This window comes from Odocoileus virginianus, chromosome 16, assembly GCF_023699985.2.
Source record: "Odocoileus virginianus isolate 20LAN1187 ecotype Illinois chromosome 16, Ovbor_1.2, whole genome shotgun sequence".
Classification (NCBI taxonomy): Eukaryota; Metazoa; Chordata; class Mammalia; order Artiodactyla; family Cervidae; genus Odocoileus; species Odocoileus virginianus.
In genome coordinates this window covers 59,230,681-59,253,478 of record NC_069689.1, presented here as the reverse complement: position 1 = coordinate 59,253,478, position 22,798 = coordinate 59,230,681, and the positions used below count along the sequence as shown (strand labels likewise).

The window sequence follows — 22,798 nt, the reverse complement described above, 5'->3', positions numbered from 1 at the left end:
TCAATAAAATACCTGATGCGAAGAGCTGACTTGTTGGAAAAAACCCTGATGCTGGGAAAGACTGAGGGCAAGAGGAGAAGAGGACAACAGAAGATGAGATGGTTGGATGGTATCACTGACTCAATGGACATGAATTTGAGCAAACTCCAGGAGATAGTGATGGACAGGGAAGCCTGATGTGCAGCAGTTCATGGGGTTGCAGAGTCGGACACAACTGAGCACCTGAACAACAAGAACTGAAATCAGTGAAACTGAAAACAAGACATTAGTAGAGAAAATTCTTGAAACCAAAAGCTGATTCTTTGAAAAGATCAGTAAAATGTATTAGTAAATGTATTAGGCTAACTACGAAAGAGAGAAGATACAAGTTACTAATTTCAGAAATGAAAGAGGAGACTTCACTACAGATCTTATGGAAATTGAAAGAATAGTAAAAGAATGCTTTCACAGCTCTGTGCCCACACTTTGATTACCTGGATGAAATGGACCAGTTCCTTGAGAAGACAGTATCTGCCAAAGCTCACATGAGAAGAAATAGATCTGAATAGACCTATCTACTGAAGAAATTGGGTTAGTAGTCAGTAACCTTCCAAAACAGAAAGTCCCAGGCCCATATTGTTTTATTGGTGAATTCTGCCAAACATTTTAAAAATTTGTATTTTATATTAGAGTATAGTTAATTAAGAGCATTGTGTTTTTTTTTAGGTGTACAGCAAAGTTATTAATTTATATATATACATAAACATGTATCTATCATTTTTCAAATTCTTTTCCCATTTAGGTTATGACAGAATGTTGACTAAAGTTCTCTGTGCCATACCATAGTTCCTTATTGGTTATCTATTTTAAATATAGCAATGTGTACATTTCAGTCCCAAACTCCCAGTCTGTCCCTCCTCTTCCCCCTTCCTCCCTGGTAACCATAAGTTTTTCCTGTAAATCTGTCAGTCTGTTTTGTAAATAAGTTTAATTTTTTTTTTTTTAGATTCTACATATAAGCAATATCATATGATATTTGTCTTTCTCTCTCTGACTTACTTAGTATGATAATTTCCTGGTCCATCTGTGTTCCATCTATGTTGCTGCAAATGGCATTGTTCTTTTTTCAACGACTGAGTAATATTCTGTTGTATATGTGTACCACATCTTTATCCATTCATCTGTCAGTGGACATTTAGGTTGCCTCTGTGTCTTGGCTATTGTAGACAATGCTGCAATGAACATTAGGGTGCATATATCCTTTCAAATAATGTTTTTCTCTGGATATATGCCCAGGACTGGGATTGTTGGATCAGTATGGTAGCTCTATTTTTAGTTTTTAAAGATACCTCCATACTATTCTGCATAGAGAGTATACCAATTTACATTCCCACTAACATTCTAGGAGGGTTCCCTTTTCTCCACACCTTCTCCAGCATTTATTGTTTGTAAATTTTTTGATGATGGCCATTCTGACTGGTGTGAGCTGCTGTCTCATTGTAGTTTTGATTTGCATTTCTCTAATAATTAGTGATATTGAGTATATTTTCATGCACCTCTTGCCCATCTGTCTTCTTTGGAGATGTCTCTTCAGGTCTTCTGCCCATTTTTTTATTGTGTTTTTTCTTTTTTTAATATTAAGCCCCATGACCTGTTTGTAAATTTTGGAGACCAATCCCATGTCGGTTGCACTGTTTGCCGATATTTTCTCCCATTCTGTGGATTGATTGTCTTTTTATTTTGTTCATGGTTTCCTTTGCTGTGTGAAAGTTTTTGAGTTTAATTAGGTCCCATTTGTTTTTATTTCCATTACTCTCTGAGATGGATTGAATAAAGATATTGCTGCAATTTATGTCAGAGAGTGTCTGATGTCCAAAATATATAAAGAAGTCTTGAAAACTCTAAGAAAAGTGGACAATCTGGGATTGACATGCATACACTACTGTGTGTAAAATAGCTAGCTAATGAGGACCTACGCACGGCACAGGGGACTCTCCTTGGTGCTGTGGGCACCCGAGTGGGGAGGAAATCCAAGGAAGAGGGGAGATACGTGTGTGTACCGCTGATGCACACTGCTCTACAGCAGGACCTCACACAACACCGTGAAACAACTGTACTCCAATTAAAGAAAGAAAAGAGAATGGATAATCTGGTTAAAAAATGAGCCAAAGACCTTAACAGACACCTCACCAAAGATAGACAGGTAGCAGATAAGCATATGAAAAGATGCACCCCGTCATGTGTCAGGGGAAATGTAGATTACACCAACAGTAAGATACTGTTCCACACCTATTTAAATGGCCAAAATCTGGAACACTGACAACACCAAATGCTGACCAGGATGTGGTACAATGGGCCTGGGTGGGGTGGGAAATGTAAACAGTGCTGGGGAGAATGTAGAATGGCAGCCACTTTGGAAGACAGATTGGCAGCCTCTTACAAAGCTAAACACACTCCTGTCATAGATCTAGCATTTGTTCTTGTATTTACCCAAAGGAGTTGAAAACTTACACTACGCAAACACCTGCACAAGGAGGTTTTTAGCAGCTTTATTCATAATTGTCAAAACTTAGAAGCAACTAAGGTGTCCTTCAATAGGTGAAAGGGTGAATTGTGGTACATCCAGACAGTGGAATATTAGTTAGTACTGAAAAGAAAAAGCCACAAAAAAAAGTCACGGAAGAACCTTAAATACATATTACTAAGTCAAAGAAGCCAGTCTGGAAAAGCTACATACTTGTGTGATTCCAACTGCTTGGTAGTCTAGAAAAGGCAAAGAGCTATTGAGCCTGTGCTCTAGAGTCCACGAGCTGCAGTTACTGAAGCCCGTGTGCCTAGAGCCTGTGCTCTGCGAGAGGAGCCTGTGGACCGCAACTGGAGAGCGCCCCCCTCAGCTGGAGAAGAGCCAGTGCAGCCACGAAGACCTCGCACAGCCAAAGATAAATACAGTTATTAAATATACATATATTTAGTTTGGAGGCTGTAAATATGCATTTAAAAATACAAATAACAGACAACTTCTGGTCAAGATTTTACCTTAAAACCATTAGGAAGAAGCAGCCCTGGGAGAAGACAGCCTCCCCAGGGAGCCTGTTGCCTGGGCTGTTTGCTGCTGTGAGCACTGAAGGGGGAAACAGGGATTTTCCATGACTTAGGGCCAAGGCTCTAGCTATTCTCCCCTTAACCCCCATGCTGAACCCCCATCCTGGATCCAAGGCCTTCATCTGCCCCACGGGTTCCTCATCTCTGTTGATAGTTACTGTCTTCACTATTTAATATATAATATACCTCCCTCTTCCCAGTGGCTTCTCTTCTGAAACTCAAGAGTTCAGTTTTCTAAACCGAAGATGACTTCTTCCTGGATTTTTCTGAGCTGGTTATTTGAAATTTGGAATTAGACATAATTAGTAGTGAAAAATGTTCCAAAAGAAAGTATTAAAGAAACCAGTATTATTTGTTAAACAAAACCATGTAGGCCCATTGCTGAGACTCTCTGGATAGCCCTCGTAAAAGAGGACTGGGAGATGGTTTCAACAGTAGACCCTCAGATTGAGAACTGCTGCGTTCAGGGCGTCTGATGATTTAACACAGGAAGGAGGTGGGGATGAGCAGTGTTAACTCTGTCTTTTTCAAATAGCTTTCCGTTTGGAAGCCCACTTTCTGCCAACATCTACGTGTTTAGCTTCCACACCTAGTAAGGATTTCGTCTTTGCTCTGGAAGCAGACAAGGGGCACTGCGATTGTGTATGCGGCCCCTTTCACTGGTGATGATGGCTTCTGCCATGGAGCACTTCCCTCTATGCTGGCACCACACAGAGAGCTGAGAATCTGTTACTCATTTCTGCTTCACAGACACTGCTTTTTCCAGGCGAGACTTAGCAAAACGAAGAAACTTGCCTAAAGTTACCGATTTTTGAGGGGACAGAGGTCAGCGTTCAAACCCCTATCTCTTCCACCTCAGGAATACTGGTGAAGGAAAGCTTGGGTGATAGTGGAGAATTCATTTTGTTGTGCGGGTTGTCATTCTCAGTGTAACCCACTTCAGATAGCATTGAGGTTTATGAAGCTAACCTGTTAAAACCTGGGCTGGGGTTTGCTTTGGGATGGCTGGTGTGGTCAGCTAGCGGCAGGCAGCTGTAGGGCCTACTGAACAAGGTGGACTGCTGTCTGAATGTGCAGGGTGTGTGATAAACATGACCGGTTCATGAAAATATGCCTGAAATAGACTTGTCCCAGACAGAGGCTGGATGCTAACTTATTAATCTTTGGTCAGGAATATTCCTCTTGTCTGCACGTCATCCATGCCTTCTGGATTCAGGTTTTCTCTGGGAGAGAGCTGAGTCAATAACACTGAGTTCTCAGTGTCTCTCTCCTCACTTCCCGGCAGCCTGTATACCCTTCTTTTTCTGACCAGTTCATACAAGTGGTCATTCTCTTCTTTTAGGAGGATCTGGGGGAGAAGTGGGCTTTCCCGATGGCTCAGCAGGTAAAGAATCTGCCTGCAGTTAAGGAGACATGGGAGAGTCAGGAAGACCCCCTGGAGAAGGAAATGGCAACCCACTCCTGTATTCTTGCCTGAAAAATCCCATGGACAGAGGAGCCTGACAAGCTACAGTCTAGAGGGCTGCAAAGAGTTGGACACAACTGAGCAACTAAGCAGGCAGGCATGGGTGAGAAATCGGCTCTCATCTGGTCTCCGTGGTGTTACAGCTCAAATTTCTGCTGTTGGATTTGAGGGAGTCTTAAATTTCAGTGACACAGTTAAAGAGAGGCACATGGGTTGGGTTATCCTTCAGTTGGCTAGCCTCATTTTTTTCTGGGTTGGTTCTTTCTGTTTTCACCTTCAGAGGCAGTCAGCCCTCTTCGAGGGTTTCAAGAAAACCTGTATTTGTCCCCTTTACTTACTACATTAATATTTAAGAAGTGGGTCCTATTTTTTTTTTCTTCAGTATTTCAAGGTATCATGATGTTCATGGTCCTGAGTGCTCTGTAAGAAATAGCTGTTTGGAAAAATATAGTTTTAAACATGCCTGTATGTGTGTGTGTTAGTAAAAGTACACTTTCATAGCAAAAACTTCTTGGAAAATCTTTTCTGTAGATATTTAGAATTTAGTGCACATTACTCACTGTTGGGAATTGTGTTAAGCTCTTTAAATAGCTCTTTAAATCCGGACACCATTTTTTGCCCAACACTATGGGGTTTCGGCGAAAAAGAGCCTGAACAGTTTCACTGTAGCCTGTGACTTGATTTTGGAATCAATTGAGGTAACACATAAAAGGCTTCTTGTAAATATGTGCTGTGTAAATTGACTGGAGGGCAAATTAAGAGTAGGTAAGGGGAGAGAAGAGACTAGGACATTGAAAGTGGATATTGGGTTTCCCAGGTGGCAGTACAGAACCTGCCTGCCAATGAAGGAGACAAAAGAGATTCGAGTTTGATCCATGGGTGGGAAAGATCCCCTGAGGGAGGAAATGGCAACCCACTTTGGTATTCTTGCCTGGAGAATCCCATGGACAGAGGAGCCTGGTGGGCTACAGTCCAGGGGATCACAAAAAGTCGGACATGACTGAAGCAACTTAGTATGCACGCTTGGGGTGTTTAGATTGCCCTGAGAGAAGGACCAGGGGAAGAAGCTAGGAGGGAGCTTTGCCTCAGGGTAGCTCTTGGTGCCATCTTGTGGGTGGATCTGGAAAAGACCAAGCAGATTCACACCACTTCTACCAGGATGCCCTGCTTCAGAACCTCAGATTTCTACACACTGATAGAAAACTTCTGGTCAGATATGACAGCTTTGATCTGGGAATCAGTGGATTTGGTTGTATTCTGTTCATCAACAAGTCCTGATCAGTCCATCTCCAAAACATATTCCAGATTCATCTACCCATCTCCATGGCAACTACCAGGCCAAGCAAGCATCTTCTCTTACCTACCTGGACTGCTACTCCAAGAGCTTTCTTCCTGTCTCTCTGCCTCCCCCTTACCCTCTCACTGACTCTTCTCCGCAGGTAGCTGAAGGGATCTTTCTAGAAAACAAGAATCGGATCATATCGTTCCCTAGTGTAAAACTCTCTGGTGGCTTTTCATGAAATTTAGAGTAAAACCCCCATTTCTTGTCCCGGCTTAGGAAGCTCTGCATCTTACAGCTCCTGCCTGGCCTTAAGCTCATCTCCCTCTCTTCCCCTCCTTTCCTCAGATGTCCCCCTGGCCCCACCCCCCAGTCCTGTGCTCTGCCTGCTGCCCCCTCATCCATTCCTGGCATGGCTGACTCCTCCTCACCCAAATCTCGCCTTCCACAGTGCCATTCTGTGCCACCTCAGAGGGACTTCCTTGGCTCTGATTCCAAACAGCAGCCCTCTTACTCTACATCAGATCCCTCCCTGCTGTGTAGAGATGTTCTCTGGTCTCTGTTAATGCCCAGTGCCTGGGAAACAGTTTGATACCTTGTGGGTGCTTGACAGAGGTTTGTGGAGTGGACGGATGCTGCTTTCCAGGTTCTTGTCTTGTTTCAGTTAGATACAGGTTACGGTCAGATGTCTTTCCCAGTAGATCATGAAAAGACCATGAGAATTAAGTTTCCAAGAATTGGACCCAGTTGCCACCATTGCCTGTTACCAGTGCTTTAACCATACTGCTCTAAGCTTCAGTTTGGTGGTGGTGGCTCAGTCATGTCTGACTCTTTGCTACCCAATGGACTGTAGCCCTCCAGGCTCCTCTGTCCATGGGATTTTCCAGGCAAGAATACTGGAATGGGTTGCCATTTCCTTCTCCAGGGAAGCTTTAGTTTTGTCATCAATAAAATGGAGTTAATGAGCTTATCTTATTCATAGGGTAGGGACTAAGTTGGATTTAAATATGATCAGAAGTGAAGTATTTCACACACACTAGACACCTTCTTTCTCTTTTAAACCTGCACCACATTGTCATCATTTACGTATTCCCCTGCTACCACTCAAGGACAGGGTGGGGATTTGGTCTTTGCACTCCTAGTACCTGGCTGTCTGCGTGGCTTGTGGTCCACAAGTGTCTGAACTAATTTTGACTCTTCCCATCTAAGAACACACCTGACTCTTTCCCAGGCTGTGCCCCTTTGATGAAGTTAGCACTGTGCTGGGAAAGGCAGACAAGACAGCCACTGGCTGCACAGGGAAGCCTGGAGGGGATGGACATGCTGAAGACAAAATCTGATTTACATCTTTACTGTAGTTCCTGGGTTTGTAAACAATTAATATAAATTGACCAGTATAACTATCTGTTTCTAATAAGGGGATATAGTAAAAAGATAGATCACATGATTCTTCTGTGATTCCTGGTGTTCAGGCTTTTCTGAAGGTTCCTCCCTTTGTTTGTGTTCCATTAATAAGTGAAAATACTCTGAAACCTGGAAGTGCTGTTATATACCTGTGTTATGTATAAGCTTGTATGAATATGATTTTTAGATAAATGATTGGTTAAAAAAGATTAGCTGTTGAGTAAACATTGATTCAGAAATATTTTTTGACTGCCTGCCATGTGCCAGGCACTGTTTTGGGTACTGGAAATTTAGTAATGAATAAGGCAAATAAATCTTGAGACACTCTTTTAATAAGATAACAAAATATGTAGTGTGGGAAATGGGGACTAAAGCTACAGGAAAAAAAAAAAGCAGGCAAGGGACAGGGAGGGTCAGGGGAGTAGAATATTTAGACAGGATGGAATTATATATCTCTTTCCTGTCCTCCCTCACTGTGATCAAGATTCATAACATGGTAACTTGGCCCTGCAGTGTCATGTTTGCCCTGTTAGGTCAGTTAGGCAAACAAAAGAACTACTGAAAGGTGGTTCATCAAGGTGTCTAATAATAATTTATTTTAGACTTCCATGAGTCATATTAACAAAAAATTACTTTAAACTATTAAAGTACAAACATCATCCTAATCTAAGATCCCAATTTAGCAATAACTCTTAACAAACATATAAATATTAAAAAACCCGAAAGACTAACTCAGCCCCTTGTATAATTACTAATATAAGCCCATAAATATACTGTTTTTTTTTTTTTTTAATATGGAACGCTTCACGAATTTGCGTGTCATCCTTGCGCAGGGGCCATGCTAATCTTCTCTGTATCGTTCCAATTTTAGCATATGTGCCGCTGAAGCGAGCACAAATATACTGTTGTTTTTATATTACCTAAAAGTATCTATTGCTTTTGAAGCTGATAGCTGTGTTATTAAAATTGAAAATGACTATTCCCTTCTAAAATTAATGTGAAAAATAAATAATTATTAAGAGGGCTGTAGTCTGAAGTATTAGATCAGTTTGATTCTGATTTTGATACACAAAGAAAGAATGGATCCACCAATTCTAGTCATTCCGATCCCCTTATCCAGAGCGCTTGGGAAGTTGTTTACTCTCTGAGGACCAGCTGCTGACGTCTGCTCGCTGAGTAATGTCATCAGATTTCCTGGTGGTGGTTATTTTGGGGGGGCAGTGGTAAGTAGCTGTCTGGCCCTGCCGGGACACTGCTCAACAGAGGTCCTGAGAGCCGGACGTACCCTGTAGACAGGATGTAAGGTTAGAATGCAGTCAAGTTAAATAAATACAGTCAGTGTTCATGACAAAATAGAATTGCTGAGACATTAATGTTTGAAATGACACTGCTAAAATTATTTTGAGGTGGAATCCAAGATCTTTAAAGACAATCTGGAACTTCTTTTCTTTCTTAGAATTAATGCAATGGTGAGTTATTTTTATAAGTTGAGATCATAAAGTTACATTGTCCTTTGTAAAAGTTGCTTCATCCACTTTTGGTGAAGACCATGTCCTCAGGATTGTTTTCCCAGGAGGAGTGGGACTTTTGCCCTTAGCTGTCCATATTTTTATCTTGTCCTTCAGCTTGGGACCAACACTATATACAAATGTATATGTATTTTTTTTAAATCAAACTAGTCATTAACATTTTAAAGTTTTACTAATTATTGCCTTTAACTTATTGTTCTCTCCCCCATTTCCTTAAGTTGAAACTATTGATTTTCTCATATTTAGTGAATTGGAAGCTTAGTATATTGACTTAATTCTTGTTTCATGACAGAAAGATCTAAGACTAAGTTTTGCCTCTGAGTAAAATTTTCTAGTATCCTGTAGGCCTCGTTACATTATATTCTCATTTTTATTATTTTCCAAGTAATCTATAGGTAGAGTTTGCATTCCCCTCTCTGATCCAGCAATTACATGAGTTATATTTTTAAAATTTCCAGGGAGGGGTTCTTTCTTATGTTTTTAATTTTGGTTTTCTTGCTTTATGGTTGGAAATAAAAACTATACAAGTTTTGCTTTTAGGAATATGTTTTAAGGTTTTCATCTCCTTGATCCTTCATAGCAAATGTCATGAGCATCCTTTGTAAGAGGCTGCAGCCTGTGGTTCACATAGAGGACCCAAATATTGCAGCTGCTTTATCCTAGTCAGTGGCACAGCCTTCCTGTTGACTGTTTCCTCTTTTCTTTCATGAAACTCCACCTCTCAATACTGTAGAAAATTAGCAAAATGAATTTTCCTTCTTTTTGCTGTCATTTTCTTCCTTCTTCCTCAGTGGCTTCACTGTCTTCTTCAAGCAGTAGGCTTCTATCATTTCTTGTTCTTTGATTTCATTCATTTCTTTGAACTTTGTTCACAAAAAACAACAAAAACCTCATTGTTCTTGGTCACTCTTGGTGCCTCTTGCCTTCCTTCCTACTGCATTGTGAGAGTGACTGTACAGAGTGCCTCTCTCTCTCTCTCTCTCTCTCTCTCTCTCTCTCTCGACTCTCTTGGGGCCTCCTGGATCATCATCTCTCAGAAATTCTGGCTTCAGTATCCATCTGTGGCTCCTGATGAGGCTGGCCTGTGGCCACCCAGGTCCGGAGGAAAGACGGTGCCATAGCCTGTCCGTGCTCACCCTTCCTTCACACTGCAGAGATCCGTCCTCAGTCTCGGGTCTAGAGGGCAATGACCCTCATCCTTACACCTTCTGAGAGATGAGGTCCCTACAAAGCAAGGAAATTGAGCCTTTGTCCCATAATTAGTAGATATTGGCTTCTCACAGTTAGAAATAGACACAGATGTCCTCCGTCACTCTGCAGGTTTTGTTACATGGATTTACTGTAGGATAGATCACTGCTTGAGGGGAGAGATGGGACCTGGGCGGGCAGGTAGGAAGTATCTTGTGAGAAGGTTTCCAGATCTAGTTCTACTGCTGCTGTGGTTTTGGTTTGAAATTGTACCATCACCTAGAGGCCTCAAGTAGTGTAGGAGTCCTGCCAACACACAGTGTTTCTGGAAAAACTGCAAAAATGTGTCTCTTCTTCCGGGTAGCAGCCCAGGGCTGGGGCTTATGGCTTGGGGCTGGATTTCAGCCTCCATCTCCCTCCCTTGTGCTCCTTTTGTAGCGCACAGACTTTCCAGCCCTTCCAGTGGCCCTGGGCTTGCAGCACAGTTTATAGAACTAAACAGACTGGTTGGCGCAGTCCCAGCTACTGTGTGGCCTTAAACAAAGTACTTGGAACCTCCGTTTCCCAGTGTGAACTCTCAGCATGTTGCAGAGATGCAGTGAGATATAATGTATGTTCAGCCCTTAGTGCAGCACCCAGCATATGCGGAGCTCCCCATTGGCGCTGTGATTCTTATTACTTGTTGGGGTTTGGTTATGACATTGTATTTTTTAAAATTATTGATTTATTTGGCTGTACTGTGTCTAAGTTGCAGCACATGGGATCTTTTTTATGTTTGCGGCATGCGGAATCTGGTTCTCTGACCAGGGATTGAACCTGGGCCCCCTGCATTGGCCACGTGGAGTCTTAGCCACCAGACCACCAGAGAAGTCCCCAATGATACTGTATCTTTCTGTGTTGGTTTTAAGTTCTCAAATAGATAAGCTTTTTTTTTCCCCTCTGTGTGGCTTGTGGGATCATAGTTCCCCTACCAGAGGTCAAACAGGGGCTCCAGCAGTGAGAGAATTTCCAATAAGCATTAATTGATAACTATCGTGTATAGAGAAGGTGTCTTTGGCTCTGATGTCCTGTGGTTCTGCTTACTGGATTTCATTATTTTTGTGCCATTTTAGATGTAAGGGTTCATTTTCCGTCAGGGGAAAGATGGGAGTAGACATGGAAGGACCCAGTGTTCATTCAGTGTCTAATCTGTGGGGCTCTTTATATTATATGCCTGTTGATCTCTGTAACAAGTGAGGAATTGAGGCTGAAGGTGGGCAGTTCACTTAGAGTCACATGCAGCTAGAAAAAGAAAAGCCGAGAGCAGACACATTTTATTTGTCCTTCTCTGCGCTCCACCTTTCCTGGGGTTTATAAGGAGAAACCTGGGCTCCCTCCATCTAATAAGTATTTATGTAATTTTTCTCTAGAGTAGAAATTTCACTTTCATCTGTGGCACTGATTAGAGAGAGCAACATTTAAGCAAGTTTATCTTTCTTTTCTTTTTAATTTTAAGCAGATCTTTTTCTTTCAGGTAGCAGTAGCTGATGTGCAATTTGGCCCCATGAGATTTCATCCAGATCAACTCCAGGTAATAATACACAGTGCTATAATCCTCAATTTAATTGTCTGTAAAGATGGGGAGGGAAAGGATCTAAAAGTATACACTGAAAGTAATCTTTTTTAGATAAAATATTGGATCCATGTTAAATTCCCTGAACTTGATAGCAGTACTACAGTTATATCAGGGAATGTTTTTTTCTTAGAAATATAGATGAATTTATTCTGTATGAATCATCTGTATTTACAGATGAAGAAATGCTTGCAACCTACTTTAAAAGTTAAAAGGTTCAGCGAAAAAATAATAATAATTGTGTGTGTGTGTGTGTGTGTGTGTGTGTGTGTGTGTGTGTGTGGAGAGAGAGAGAGCAAAGGTGTAAAAATGTTACCAATTCATGAAATTAGAAGAGGGGGTCACTAGTATTCAGTGTCATTCATAACTTCCTGTAGGTTTGAAATTTTCTAAAACAGAGTAAAAACATAATGAATCAGTTCCAGCAGAGAGAAACTATCTGCAAATTTTCTAGTCCAAAATCTTAAACAAAATAACCAACTGAAATTAAGCTCCAAAGTGACCTGATGCTTCACGTACACAAACTGTTAGAATTTTTAATATGTGAAAAGCACTGGTGGAAACGTGCTGTTTGCTTTTGTTGTATTTGTGTACCCGAGTAAGCATAGAGGAACCCAGTCCTCAGGAACAGGGTTTCTGTCGGCTTTGCAGCCTCTTCCTCTCAGGCTGGTCAGCCTGGGTATGAAGGGGGATGGGGCGGCGCGCCTGTACCAGGTTGGCACAGGGACTTGGCTGCGCAGGGCAGAGGCAGCCGCAGGCCTCACCTGCCCAGGCCGGGCACAGGGACAGCCAGCTGGCTCCTGCACCTGGAGCTATTCCCGTGTCACTAAATGAGCAGGTTTGAAAGTGTCACGTTTTGGTCTGCTTTGAATCTCCTTTCTTACAATCAAAGTAATTTTTTTTTTTTAAACTTGGAGGGATTATGAAGTCTTGAGTCAGAATATTTAATACTTTAAATATTATTTAAAGTATTAAGTATTCTAAGAGCTTGACTGAAATATTGGCATTTGTCATCTAAGGACTTAACCTAGTTAACTTCCTGTTAACTAAAATTTGTGTTTTGGTTGATTTGATTTGAAGATGAAATACTTAAGTATTTGTTGAATTCTTCCAATGGGCTTATTAGCAAAAGAAATAAGCATTTGACCCGTGCTCTGACTTCCAGACTCAGAACAGCTAGAATAGCACTTGTTTCAGGGAGCTGAGCAGTAACGTTGCTGAGTTACATGGAGGAAAAAAATTTACTCAACAGATTGTACTGCTCACATCTGTGTACTTGCCTTGAAAACACTTGGGAGTTTTCTGTGGGCTTCTAAGACATGACAGTTCTAAGAGCATCTTTTTTATTTATTTTTTTTAAAAGAAGTGTTCATGCTTTTTTGATTCAGGTACTTTTAGTGTTTACCAAAGAAGATAACCAGTGTAATGGATTCTGCAGGGCGTGTGAAAAAGCAGGGTTTATGTGTACAGTTACCAAGGAGGCTCAGACTGCCCTCGCCTGTTTCCTGGACAAACACCATGACATCATCATCATAGACCACAGAAATTCCCGACATCTGGATGCTGAGGCACTGTGCAGGTGAGCCTGAGAAGTGGGCCTCGAGAGTCCTGTGGCATTTGTGACAATAAATGCAGTCCTGAAATACAGTCAGTTGAATTCAATGTCTTTTAAGTTGCCTTCCATGCATGTAAAGTGAACAAGACGTTAGACTATATTATTGGGCTTCCCTGGTGGCTGATACGGTAAAGAATCCATCTGCAATGCAGGAGACCTGTGTTTGATTCCTGGGTTGGGAAGAGCCCCTGGAGAAGGAAATGGCAATCCACTCCAGTATTCTTGCCTGGGAAATCCCATGGTCAGAGAAGCCTGGTGGGCTACAGTCCATGGGGTCAGAAAGAGTTGGACACAACTAAGCAACTAACACTTTCACTTTAGAATATTATTACTTCTAGGAGTGATCTTTATCTCTTTTGTTTCATTTTGCTTTGCTTAAAGCAGTAAGAAAATATGAATGTGCACTGTTAAGGGTTAAGATGAAATCCTATATGTCATTAACCACAGCTGTCACTTGCATAGGACTGCAACAAGAGTTACTGTCGTTTTCTAGATGTTATTTAAAGTTACAACATATTTGAAAATTGTCTTCCAACCTTAGGCAAATGTGCCTTGTTTTTAATACTTGCAGAAAATCAGTATCATGAGAGAATTTGTGTAGCAGACATAAATCTAAGAAAGGTGCTTTCTCAAAAAAAGTCATTTGTTGCTGATGGAAGCAAAGCAAAAGTGAAATATCAGTTTTATTTAAAAGGAAGCTTTACTTGGGGGAAGACAAATCGTAATTTGAATATAATGTAAAATTTTGTAATGTGTTAATTTTCCAGTTCCAGTTCAGTCACTCGGTCGTGTTCGACTCTTTGCAACCCCATGAACTGCAGCATGCCAGGCCTCCCTGTCCATCAACAACTCCCGGAGCCTACCCAAACTCATGTCCATTGAGTCGGTGATGCCATCCGACCATCTCATCCTCTGTCATCCCCTTCTCCTGCCCTCAATTTTCCCCAGCATCAGGTCTTTTCAAATGAGTCAGCTCTTCGCATCAGGTACCCAAAGTATTGGAGTTTCAGCTTCAACATCAGTCCTTCCAATGAATATTCAGGACTGATTTCCTTTAGGATGGACTGGTTGGATCTCCTTGCAGTCCAAGGGACTCTCAAGAGTCTTCTCCAATGCCACGGTTCAAAAGCATCAATTCTTCTGGGTTCAGCTTTCTTTATAGTCCAACTCACACATCCCTACATGACTACTGGGAAAACCATAGCCTTGACTAGACAGACCTTTGTTGGCAAAGTAATGTCTCTGCTTTTTAATATGCTGTCTAGGTTTGTCATAACTTTCCTTCCAAGGAGTAAGTGTATTTTAATTTCATGGCTGCAATCACCATCCGCAGTGATTTTGGAGCCCAAAAAAATAAAGTCTGCCACTGTTTTTCCATCTATTTGCATGAAGTGATGGGGCTGGGTATTAATTTTAGGGATGTTTAAATCTTGGCTTTTAGGAGCTAGAAAATATTAAAAGCTAAATATTAAGGTAACGGTTTAAAAACTGAGCTGACAAGAAATTGACATCCCATCAGAAGGCTGTTTACAGGTACATGGCGACTTGTGTGTACTTGAGAATTCACCTGTCAGGAGGTCAGACAAGGTGGCTTTCACCTTGGTGTGATCCATGTCTGTTAAAACTTGCCCCCGGCCTTGGTCTCAGGCCTGCTGTGCTGCCTGCGTCCCTTTCCTGTTACTGTTGGGTTGATGTCGGTTAGCCATTGTCCCTGGAGCCAGATCTGTTGGACGTGTTATCTGGCAGTGCACCCGTGAGGGCGGCGGAGGTGTGGAGGGAGTCCTGACCCCGGGGCCTAGCCTCTGGCCTTCAGGTCACTTTACAACTTCTCTGAGGATGTGTTTTCTCAGCTGTAAATCTGGAACATTTGGTTTCCAAGATCCTTTCTCTCTCAAACATTTGATGGCATTCAGAGGAACGGAAGAAAATGTCTCAGTTACATGGTGCTTATAGTCTTGATGGACTGCTGTGAGGCAGGAGAGGTATCTGAAGAGGGCCAGAGAGCCCAGACAGAAGAGGTGAGAGGGGTGAGGCGCTGAGGAAAACCTGGCTTCCTTCATAGTCTTATCCAAGTCCAGACCTAGCCACAGATGTCTGCAGATCACTGACCTTCACACTTATAAACATGGCCTTGCTAGACCGCCCAGGGCTCTAAGGGAAAGATTAAATTGTGGTAGTTATGTTATGCTTTTTTTTTTTTTTTAACTTTTTATTTTCTATGGAAGTATAACTGATTAACAGTTTTGTGGTAGTTTGAGGTGCATAGCAGAGCAACTCAGCCATATGTATACATGTATCCATTCTCCCTGAAACTCCCCTCCCATCCAGGCCGCCACATAACATTGAGTAGAGTTCCTTGTGCTGTACAGTAGGACCTTGTTGGTTATCCACTTTATTTATTTATTTATTTATTTTGGTTATCCACTTTGAATATACGCTCTACCTTTTTTTTTTTTTTTTTTTTTTTACTGTGGAATACAAAAGTAGGAAGTCAAGAAACACCTGCAGTAACTGGCAAATTTGACCTTGGAGTACAGAATGAAGCAGGGCAAAGGCTAATAGAGTTTTGCTAAGAGAATGCACTGGTCATAACAAACACCCTCTTCCAACAGCACAAGAGAAGACTCTACACGTGGACATCACCAGATGGTCAGTACCGAAATCAGATTGATTATATTCTTTGTAGCCAACGATGGAGAAGCTCTATACAGTCAGCAAAAACAACACCAGGAGCTGACTGTGGCTCAGATCATGAACTCCTTATTACCAAATTCAGACTTGAAATGAAGAAAGTAGGGAAAACCACTAGACCATACAGGTATGACCTAAATCAAATCCCTTACCATTATACAGTGAAAGTGACAAATACATTCAGGGGATTAGATCTGATCGAGTGCCTGAAGCACTATGGACAGAGATTCGTAACATTGTACAGGAGAACAGGGCTCAAGACCATCCCCAAGAAAAAGAATTGCAAAAAAGCAAAATGGCTGTCTGAGGAGGCCTTACAAATAGCTGTGGAAAGAAAAGAAGTGAAAAGCAAAGGAGAAAAGGAAAGATATTCCCATTTGAATGCAGAGGTCCAAAGGATAGCAAGGAGAGATAAGAAAGCCTTCCTCAGCAATCAGTGCAAAGAAATAGAGGAAAACAATAGAATGGGAAAGACTAGAGATCTCTTCAAGAAAATTAGAGATACCAAGGGAACATTTCATGCAAAGATGGGCACAATAAAGGACAGAAATGGTGTGGACCTAACAGAAGCAGAAGATATTAAGAAGAGGTGGCAAGAATACATGGAAGAACTGTACAAAAAAGATCTTCATGACCAGATAATCACAATGGTATGATCGTTCACCTAGAGCCAGACATCCTGGAATGCGAAGTCAAGGGGGCCTTAGGAAGTATCACTACGAACAAAGCTAGTGGAGGTGGTGGAATTCCAGTTTAGCTCTTTCAAATCCTAAAAGGTGATGCTGTGAAAGTGCTGCACTCAATATGCCAGCAAATTTGGAAAGCTCAGCAGTGGCCACAGGACTGGAAAAGGTCAGTTTTCATTCCAGTCCCAAAGAAAGGCAATGCCAAAGAATGCTCAAGCTACCGCACAATTGCACTCATCTCACACGCTAGTAAAGTAATGCTCAAAATTCTCCAAGCTAGGCTTTAACAGTGCATGAACTGTGAACTTCCAGATGTTCAAGCTGGATTTAGAAAAGGCAGAGGAACCAGAGATCAAATTGCCAACATCCGCTGGATCATCAAAAAAGCAAGAGAGTTCCAGAAAAACGTCTATTTCTGCTTTATTGACTGTGCCAAAGCCTTTGACTGTGGATCACAACAAACTGCAAAATTCTTTTAAGAGACAGGAATACCAGACCACTTGACCTGCCTCCTGAGAAATCTGTATGCAGGTCAGGAAGCAACGGTTAGAAATGGACATGGAACAACAGACTGGTACCAAATCGGGGAAGGAGTACATCAAGGCTGTATATTGTCACCCTGCTTATTTAACATATATGCAGAGTACATCATAAGAAACGCTGGGCTGGATGAAGCACAAGCTGGAATGAAGATTGCCGGGAGAAATATCAATAACCTCAGATATGCAGATGATACCACCCTTATGGCAGAAAGTGATGAACTAAAGAGCCTCTTGTTGAAACTGAAAGAGGAGAGTGAAAAAGTTGGCTTAAAACTCAACATTTAGAAAACTAAGTCTTGGTCTTTGGTCCCATCGCTTTATGGCAAATAGATAGGGAAACAGTGGCAGACTTTATATTTTGGGGCTCCTAAATCACTGCATATGGTGACTGCAGCCATGAAATTAAAAGATGCTTATTTCTTGGAAGAAAAGTTATAACCCATCTAGACAGCATATTGAAAAGTAGAAACATTACTTTGCCATCAAAGGTCCATCTAGTCAAGGCTATGGTTTTTCCAGTAGTCATGTATGGATGTGAGAGTTGGACTATAAGATAGCTGAGCACTGAAGAATTGATGCTTTTGAACTATGGTGTTGGAGAAGACTCTTGAGTCCCTTGGACTGCACGGAGACCCAGCCAGTCCATCCTAAAGGAAATCAGTCCTGAATATTCATTGGAAGGACTGATGCTAAAGCTCCAATACTTTGGCCATGTGATACAAAGAGCTGACTCATTTGAAAAGACCCTGATGCTGGGAAAGATTGAAGGTGGGAGGAGAAGGGGATGACAGGATGAGATTGTTGGATGGCATCACCAGCTCAATGGACAGGAGTTTGAGCTGACTCTGGGAGATGGTGAACGATAGGGAAACCTGGCGTGCTACAGTCTGTGGGGTCGCAAAGAGTCAGACATGACTGACTGAACTGAACTGAACTGAAAAATACACATAAGACTTCCCTCGTAAAGAATCTGCCTGCCAGTGGAGGAAGCACAGGTCGCAAATCCCTGGGAGTCAGTAAGATCCCCTGGAGGAGATGACAGCCCACTTCAGTTTCTTGCCTGGGAAATCCCATGGACAGAGGAGCCTGGTGGGCTATAGCCCAAGGGGTCACAACTTAGTGAATAAACAACAACAAATACATATAACATGCAATTATGCTCCACTTTTTGAGGTGGGAAAATGTTCTGTTTTTACACATTTTGAGAATGGAATCTTCCAGACCCAGGAATTGAACCCGGGTCTCTCACTTTGCAGGCAGATTCTTTACCATCTGAGCCATCAGGGAAGCCCTCTAAACAAATAGGGTAACTTATTCAGCAATTTTTTATTGATATATAACTGTACAGTTTTAGTTTGAAAATAGAGAAGGTGACTTGGGTTGCTTCCTGTGTGGTTTTAGAGACGCACAGACTGTCATGTGTCTGTCCTCTCCAAGTCCCCACCACCATCTGTCCAGCCTCTTCTGGGGGTTAGGGGTCCCAAGGGGCAGTCCTGAGTTTCAGAAGTTCTCCTCCATGTTGAGCCCAGCTTTGTCCATATTTGGCCCAAGGGTCACTAGAACAGTTCTAATCCCTTTCCCCCACTTTCCAACATTTGAGGGCAGGAACGGTCTTTCTGGGGTAGACACATCCTCACTGTTGTCACAAAGTGTGGTCTCATATTCCAGTCCAAAAAAGAGGGTCTCTTCTCAGTACCTTCCACTAATCAGGAGTCTTTGTCAGCCTGGCTCCAGAACTGAAAAGCCCACAGGTTTGGGAGGACGAGTGTGGAGCAAGCAGAGCAATGTTCCCCTCTGTGTTGGCTGGAGAGCTGACCTCTACACACGCATCCCAGTCACGTTCCCTTCCTGATGGCTGTGTCACAGCTCCGTCGAGAATCTGGAGTCTCTCTCACTAGCTGTTTTCTCCCACATCATATTTGTCTTGTTGGCTGAGGATTTGCAAGGGGGAGGGACCCTTGTACCATTTGTAAGGAGTTTTCTAGAGGCAAGAGTTGGGCCTTGATTTATCTTGCTGGTCAGTTTCATCTCCATTCTGCCCCTTACCTGGTTTATGTCCCTTGAGATCATCCCTTTAAGGGGGCCTGCCCACTTTGGACTGTCCCTTCAAGGACTCTCTCCAGGATCTCCCTCCTGAACCTACTCTCCACTTACACGTCTCATGAGACCTTAGCCCTGGCGGAGCTCTGTCTGTCCCTTCATCTTCCTTTTGGGACACCTGATCAACACCCCTGAGTAGGGTTTTTCATCAGTTGCTGACTTTTCTCAGCAGTCGTGGTTGCCACCTGGAGAGAGAGGTAGGAGATGGACAGGGCGGAGGCCAGCCAGCCCATTGAGGCCAGCGCCCCCTTCCAACTTCCCATGGCAACAAAAGCTGACCACAGCCATTAGCAAACCAAGATAAGATGACAGATGTGTCAAAAGTCAGGAGATGGAGAAAGACAGGTTCCCTGCCAAGTCTCTTGTGCTGTGAGGACTAGTACAGGAGCCTGTTCCGGGAATGTCCTCTGCAGCTGAAATCCCAGGCCCTAGAGGAAGGAAGAGGGAAGAAGCTAGCTTCACTCCAGCTGCGTACCTCTGAGCCTGCTGCTGGAGCCACACCAACCAGAGCCCAGCATCTACATCCACTGGAATCGCTTTCTACATCCCCTGGAAACACAGGACAGGGAGCAGAGGGAGGCAGACAAAGATATGGTTTATCCTGCCGTGTTTAAGAACTGTGGAGGCGTGAGGAGCCTGGTATCAGTCCTTCACCTACTGCAGTATCAAAGCAGCATACTGCACTAATTCTCAATGTAGAGAAGGAGAGAGCGAGCAGGCCAGGAGGCTGCTGTGTGTAGCAGACCCGTGCACACCTGCCGGCGGCATGCTCTGAACTTGCTCCCGTTGACTGCTCTGCAGGCCCAGACCTAAGAGGAAGATGGCTGCTAACGCCCAGGGAGTTGCCTCGGACCCTCCTTGCTACAGATACACTGCCTGGTTGATGACGCTCCAGTTCAAGAACAAAGATGGGGCCCTGTAAAAAGCTGCCAAGTAATGGAGGGGGAAAGAACAGCATTAAAGACTAAGAAAATTATTTTCTATAAGCAACTGAAGGGACTTCCCTGGTGGTCCAGTGGCTAAGACTTTGTGCTCCTAATGCAGGGGGCCTGGGTTCCATCCCTGGTCAGGGTACTAGATCCCACATGCTGCAACTAAGAGTTTTCAGGCAACAGCTAAAGATCCAGCATGACAACTGAGACCTAGCACAGCCAAATAAATAAATATATATTTTTGAAAACTGCCACAAAAACCCCCCAAAGAACCTTTTAGAAGACATACGCTTAGTGTCTTCAGAAGAAATGAAGAAATACTCCTCTGTGCAACAGGAGCAGGGCACTGTAATGAAAGGGGAGAATTTTATAAAAGGAGATAGGGGAAATAAAGCACCACACAGAAACCCCACATACATGGACAGAATGTTCTGTGTTGAGTGTAGAAGCGAGACGGCACTCAGAGTGCTGGATGCTTTCATAACCATCTCTCCATTTACCATGGTCTGAAGATCATCCTTTATTTACTGCTGTAAATTCCATTCTTGTCCTTGTGAACCTCATTCCCCATGGCAGAGGGAACATTGTCATAGTACACATGATGGAGTTGTGCTTTTGTAAAATTTAACTCGTGGAAAGGCTTTGCTGTGTTCTTACAGTGAGCCTCCAGCTTGTGGCCTTTCTCTAGTTTCATGTCAAGACCATCATCAGAATTACATGTAGTTTCCTGGTGCATCTTGACACTGGTAGTTGCCTGCCCCCCTCCCACCCCTCCATACCCATTTCTACTCTTTTCTTTTCTTCTTTTGGCCGTCCCATGGGACATGTAAGATCTTAGTTCCCTGACCAGGGATTGAACCCACGCCCCCTGCAATGAAAGTGCAGAATCTTAATCACTGGACCACCAGTGAAATCCCTACTCTTTCTTAATAGTAGAATTTCTAGTGTTTTGGTGGGAAGACAACCACCTAGAACATACACTGCACCTCCTGGCTTTTCTTGCCGCTGGTCAGTGGGCATGTCACGTGCATTTTCTGGAAAGTGTCCATGAAGGGAGAAGGCACGCACTTCTTACTGTTCTCTAGATTAGGGCTAGAGCTCGGCATCTGTCTTGGATTATGGGAAGAAACCAAGACAGGAGAAGCCAGGTTCCTGATGTTGCAAAGTGCCATAGCAGCTTGGATTCCCTGCCTCCGCACATCTTTCATGTGGGAGCTGAGTCCTGTTGAAGCCGCTTTCTCTGGAATTTCCTGTTGCACACAGCCAAGTAGGACACGAGGGTCACGCCAGAGAGCCTGGCTCTGGGGCCCCCCCGTGTGCTCGCGCGGCCTTCAGAGCGCCATGCTGTGGACTCACGCCCCGTCTTTTTTCTGACTTCTTGAAGTCGTCCTTCCTTACATCTGGGGGTACATCTTGATGGCGCCATGTCATTTCTTTCTTGGTTTTCATGAATTCTAAAGTAAAAAGTCTTAGTTTTCAATCCAGATTCCTGACATTTCTATTTCCTGGTCAGTTCTTCTTTCTTATGGACCAGAAAAAGCCTAGAATACACTCCTGTCTTTTTTTTAATTTATTTTTTTAATTGAAAGATAATTGTTTTACAGAATTTTGTTGTTTTCTGTCAAACACCAACATGAGTCAGCTATAGGTATACATATGTCCCCTCCCTCTTGAACCTCCCTCCCATCTCCCTCCCTATCCCACCTCTCTCAGTTGATACAGAGCCCCAGTTTGAGTTCTCTGAGACATACAGCAAATTCCCATTGGCTATCTATTTTACATATGGTAGTGTAAGTCTTCATATTACTCTCTCCATACATCTCATCCTCTCTTCCCTCTCCCCATGTCCATAAGTGTTCTCTGTTTCTCCACTGCTGCCTTGCAAATAAATTCATCAGTACCATCTTTCTAGATTGCATGTATATGTGTTAGTATACAGTGTTTCTCTTTCTCTTTCTGACTGACTTCAGTCTACATAGTAGTCTCTAGGTTCATCCACCTCATTAGAATTGACTCAATTGTGTTCCTTTTTATGGCTGAGTAATATTCCATTGTATTTATGTTTTTTATCCATTCGTCTGTTGATGGATATCAAGGTTGCTTCCATGTTCTAGCTATTGTAAATAGTGCTGCCGTGAACATTGGGGTATATGTGTCTTTTTCAATTTTGGTTTCCTCAGAGTATGTGCCTAGGAGTGGGATTGCTGGGTCATATGGTGGTTTTATTCCCAGTTTTTTAAGGAATCTCCATACCGTCTTGCATAGTAGCTGTATCAATTTATATTCCCACCAACTGTGCAAGAGGGTTTCCTTTTCTCCACACACTTTCCAGCATTTATTGTTTGTAGACTTTTTGATGATGGCCATTCTGACCAGTTTGAGGTGATACCTCATTGTAGTTTTGATGTGCATCTCACTGATAATGAGCAATGTTGAGCATCTTTTCCTGTGTTTGTTAGCCACCTGTATGTCTTTGAAGAAATGTCTGTTTAGGTCTTTTTCCCAGTTTTTGATTGGTTTTTTTTTTTTTTTTCTGGTATTGAGTTGTATGAGCTGCTTGTATATTTTGGAAATTAATCCTTTGTCAATCTTTTCATTTGCTATTGTTTTCTCCCATTCTGGGAGGAGTCTTTTCATCTTGTTTGTCATTTCCTTTTCTATGCAAAAGCTTTTA

General features: G+C 42.6%; 1 protein-coding gene and 1 non-coding gene across 5 annotated transcripts in view; one reads left to right on the top strand and one right to left on the bottom strand.

Annotated features, from left to right (window-relative positions):
• The window catches only part of PDE8A (phosphodiesterase 8A), a 151,319-nt gene that overhangs the window by 66,059 nt on the left and 62,462 nt on the right, over nt 1-22,798 (top strand). For all 4 annotated transcript variants that reach the window (XM_070478298.1, XM_070478296.1, XM_070478297.1 and 1 more), the window contains exons 2-3: nt 11,460-11,516; nt 12,947-13,137. In XM_070478298.1, coding sequence (XP_070334399.1) covers nt 11,460-11,516; nt 12,947-13,137 — 248 coding nt within the window. The remainder of the gene's footprint in view (nt 1-11,459; nt 11,517-12,946; nt 13,138-22,798) is intronic.
• LOC139038894 (U6 spliceosomal RNA) lies at nt 8,018-8,124 on the bottom strand. The gene has a single exon (XR_011492026.1). It is a non-coding gene; the product is annotated as a U6 spliceosomal RNA (small nuclear RNA).